At 40.5% G+C, this 4,373-nt stretch overlaps 1 protein-coding gene across 1 annotated transcript in view; it reads right to left on the bottom strand.

Annotated features, from left to right (window-relative positions):
- Positions 1 to 3,789, bottom strand: part of rbm22 (RNA binding motif protein 22) — a 5,305-nt gene extending 1,516 nt beyond the window's left edge. The window contains exons 1-9 of the mRNA XM_031858199.1: positions 3,693 to 3,789; positions 2,399 to 2,452; positions 2,267 to 2,296; positions 2,010 to 2,142; positions 1,796 to 1,896; positions 1,349 to 1,521; positions 998 to 1,198; positions 668 to 832; positions 121 to 209 (exon numbers count right to left, since the gene is read on the bottom strand). Coding sequence (XP_031714059.1) covers positions 121 to 209; positions 668 to 832; positions 998 to 1,198; positions 1,349 to 1,521; positions 1,796 to 1,896; positions 2,010 to 2,142; positions 2,267 to 2,296; positions 2,399 to 2,452; positions 3,693 to 3,746 — 1,000 coding nt within the window. The 5' untranslated portion in view covers positions 3,747 to 3,789. The remainder of the gene's footprint in view (positions 1 to 120; positions 210 to 667; positions 833 to 997; positions 1,199 to 1,348; positions 1,522 to 1,795; positions 1,897 to 2,009; positions 2,143 to 2,266; positions 2,297 to 2,398; positions 2,453 to 3,692) is intronic.
- Between the last annotated feature and the right edge of the window lie 584 nt (positions 3,790 to 4,373).

The raw sequence follows: 4,373 nt of genomic DNA, 5'->3' as shown, positions 1-4,373 counted from the left end.
ATATATATATATATATGACCAGAGAGAGCAGGAAAACTCATGACACTATGTTAACATTACAGACTGCGTCACTACGAGTACACACAGCAATCCTAAACCTCCCCGTGTGTGCAGACTCACCTCCAGGCAGTCCAGGTACAGGGTCCAGTCTGGTGCCCATCTCACTGATGCCATCTTTGATACCCTCCTTCCCTCTTGCTGCCTGAGACCTAAAACAACAACAATACAAGTTATACTGTATATAATAATCACCTCACTTTGTTTAACATCACTGAACAATGTGAATGAAAAGAAAGGTGTCCTGCACACATTCTTTAGCCTTAAGCTCTTTTACAGCGTCTGATAATATATTAAAAAGCACCGCAGTCAGTAGTTTTGACTGTAATGGTAGCATGTGTGTTTTAAAGTAACAGCCTGGAACTGTTACTGTCAAACGCATGTTCTCTGGACATCATCAAGCGTTTCATCAGCAAATTATCATTATAAATCTTCACATCTCCTCCCATGCTGCTCCAGTAACTGTATGAAAGCCAAGAGATCAGATGGCAGGATGAGGTTTTTCTGGTTGCATCTACAGAATACATGACTGCATGAGCGAGTGTCTGGAGGTCAGGTTGGGGATAAGCGCCCGTATGATTGACTTTTACCTTCTTGATTAGATTCTTACCTTCCCCACTTGACAGTGAGCCTGCGTCCATTAATGATGAGTTTGTTGAAGGACTTCTCAGCAGCCATTTCAGCTGCCTGACGAGTGGCAAACTGGATGAAGGCACACTGCTGCCTCTGGACTATGGTAATGGTGCGAATTTCACCGAACTGGTAGAAGTGACTCCTGCAATAAAACAGATGAACGTCCAATAGATCAAAAACACTGGAAGTTGGAAGGTTTAAAACTGTACCATCAGTCCTTTTATGACAATGAACATTCTACTATATTCCCAAAATGAGGCCTCAGAGGGTTGTACAATTGTAGTTAGAGGGGGAAAAGTATTCTTACTTGAGCTCTCCATCAGTGACGGTATCTCCCAAACCCCCGATGTAGAGGGTGGAGATAGACTTGTCGTCGGGTGGGTCCAGTCGGGGCATAGTTGAGGCCCGTTTCAGCAGCTTGTCTGCTACTGGGTCATTGATGCCGTAGTAACGGTCTTTGATGTTCTGGTCGGCTAGAGGGTCATCGGGATCTGTGGGCTTCTCGTGCCTGTGTGTGTAAAGGACAACAGTAACTGAACCACAAGAAAAAACAATTTCTATATTCCCTTTGGTAATAAGTAATTAATAAATAATGTCAAATTCATACATAAAAAACAAGGAACTGCAGCTGCAGGCCTTTTCATGAAGTGTCGCTCACCTATAGGGACACTCCTCCCCTCTCTTACACTCCCCCTTCACCCAGAAGGAGCAGATGTGCGGCCGGTTCCTCTTGTAGTATGGAGTGGTGCGGGCCAGTTTCAGCAACATATCACTCGAGCTGGGCGCTTTACCCAACTGGCCCACTGGCCGTGTGCCATCAGTATTGGCTATCTAGTAACACAGAGGACCAAATAAGCACAAAGGATTGACCAAAAAAAGAAACCATTTAAAAAAATACATAACAACTTAATAAGCATGTCCTGTCCTGAAAACCGTTCCTATTCTGTAAGAAACAGAAATTCTTGAAATACACATATTGGACCAGATACTCACTATTTAAGGACTTGAAATTGAGGACGAAGAATTCAGTGTTAATTTTAGCTTTTTTAGCTGTATCACAACAAACAGAACACACATTTTTGCCTGCATCAGAAAGCAATGTTACCTCTCTCTCCATGTTCTGTGTGTAGTACTCCTTGTTCACATCTGACTTGGGAACCTCATCTTTTACTGAGAGCCCAGTGTCTCTGACCTGAATAGGCAAACCTGTAAAACACAAGGTGTGACAAGAGGGTAAAACAAACTTATACTTCAATAAGAAAATGTACACAGGCCAAATGACGATTACAAATTACAAGGAGTTAGTTGCAGAGACTCACCATACTCCAGGTCCAGAAGACATGTCTGACAAACATTCTTCATTTTACTGCAGGTCTGACAGACCTCCGTCTTCTTGAAGCGCATTCGTGTCCCCGGACACCATCGGAACACAGTAAACGGCCGCGCACAAATCTGTCGGGCAAAGAAAGAAAATAAATGAATACATACGTGAACTTGTAATATAGTGTCACAGGTTTAATCTAAACTTCGCTGTGAACTGCATAACAAAGACTTAATATATTATTGCAAAACATACCTTGCATTCTTTACCATACTTCTCCTTGGTCTATAAAACAAAGCATGAACACATTTGAGCCTGCACACTGATTGGTTATCAACACAAGAAAATATCGTCCAAATCATTATGATGCACAGTAAGTAAACTCACCATACGGATGTAAGGGTTTTCTCCTAAACATGTCTGACACAGAATTGGAAAATCCTGAAAGAAAAAAGGAAAACATTAATTTAAGACCAAGAATCATATCTGTTATTCATCCAACAGTCCTCTGATGCATTAAATTCTGCTTCACTTTTTGCCGTGGGCACCTTGGCAATGTTGCACGTGTGAATACAGGGCGAATGGGACTTGCTCACTTCTACTTTGCCATCTGTTGAAGGATGCAGTTTCAATCTTAGGTGCTAGCTGCTGAAAATGACCTCTTCTTAATCCATCCCACTGACAGCATCAGCCAAACACCGAAATATAAGCAGCTAAGTATAGTGTTGCAAAGTTTATAGTTCGGTGTGTTAATAAAACCAACATTGGCCAGAGGTTCTGTTGTGTCATGACTCCATAGAGGAAACAGATTTGTTGCCTTATATAGTAGGGTTACAGATATTTTAAGAGGATCCAAAATACTGTTGCTTGATGCACAAATAGTGCAATAAATGGTTAAGATTTTGGTAGATATTACAACAAATATTTTGCTCATATGCATGGTTACATCAGCTCGTTTTACACTACAATGACTAGAATCAAGCACGGTTACAATATTGCGGTGCATGAAGAACTGTGTATAGCACTGTTTGTAACACAGAGCACATTTCTTCTGATGTTTCCATGAGTCGTAATATAGAGTTGAGACCTGTCAGGCGAGCGGATTTGGTCCTTTCCTGTAAGCGCTTGCTAAGCTAACGTTAACAAAGCGGTTCCAACTTAATGACAATAGTTTACAACTGCCGAGGAGCTAGCAAATCCACAGACAACAACATTATGGTGTGTCGGATTGTCTCGATTCCGCATAACCCGGAATGAATGGAAATGGAACTTGTTAGCGTTAACTGATATAACACTATATATTATTGTTAGCCTGCTAGTGCTAGCCTCAACTAGCTCAGATAGCTAACTTTAGCACAAAACATGTTACGGTCAAATTAACTGAGTGCTTCTTTAGATGACACTCTTAGATGTTATTGTTCATAATATTTGGGTCCAGATGAAACTGTGATGTTGTGTGAATGAACGTTTATACTGTAGCTAATATACGTTTTAGGAAGGCAGCAGCCACGCTTTTACTAGCTAGCGTTAGCTAACAGTAGCCTAGCTAGCTAGTTAGCTAGCTAGCTACCGGGCAAACTGGTAGATTTCATGGTCATGTTACTTCCCATAATTTAACTGGAAAGTGCTGTGTTTTAGTTATACGCTATGTAAAGTAAACTATGTTGCCAATTTAACGTACCGCGTCTTCCCAGTTCTGTCTATTGTAGGTGTTGGATCCTAGGGACGTCGCCATTTTGCAGAATGGGAGCCAACCGACGACACAAGAAGTGTCAGACCACAATGCACCGCAGCAGAGAGCCACGTTTCACCTTAGGGTGTCGCCCTATTTCAATAAACTATCAGACATAATCTAATGAAGAAAATGTAAAATATAAGAAGCAAATATGAATATTGGGAAAGTAGAAATACTTGATGTGTACCACAAGTAACCGACATCAACGGTGTATTTTTACTGTGGTAACTTTACATCTCACAATACACTGTTATGGTAGGCCTTTACTGTGTATAGTAACATTTTACCTGATGCCACTTTACATTTCTACTCCACTACATTTCATAATGTAATGATTGTAAATTCCACACCAACACAATTATCTGATAGTTGTAGTTAGTTACTTTGTAGATTAGGATTTTACACAAAATATATCATCAGTTTACAAAATGTGATGTTCCATTTTGCTGATGATGCTTATGTACTTTTTTTACTTGATTATAAAATCCGATTTTGAGGAATTTTACTTGTAATGGGAGTATTTTTACATTCTGGTTTACTGCTTTTAATTAAGGATGTGAGTGCTTTTTTCAATACTGCATGTGTGTGTGTGTGTGTGTGTGTGTGTGTGTGTGTGTGTGTGTGTGT

The sequence above is a fragment of the Anarrhichthys ocellatus genome, unplaced genomic scaffold (assembly GCF_004355925.1).
Source record: "Anarrhichthys ocellatus isolate YVR2014 unplaced genomic scaffold, GSC_Weel_1.0 scaffold19, whole genome shotgun sequence".
In the NCBI taxonomy this organism is placed as follows: domain Eukaryota; kingdom Metazoa; phylum Chordata; class Actinopteri; order Perciformes; family Anarhichadidae; genus Anarrhichthys; species Anarrhichthys ocellatus.
The sequence above is the reverse complement of the archived record's forward strand: the minus strand, read 5'-3'. Positions and strand labels throughout refer to the sequence as shown.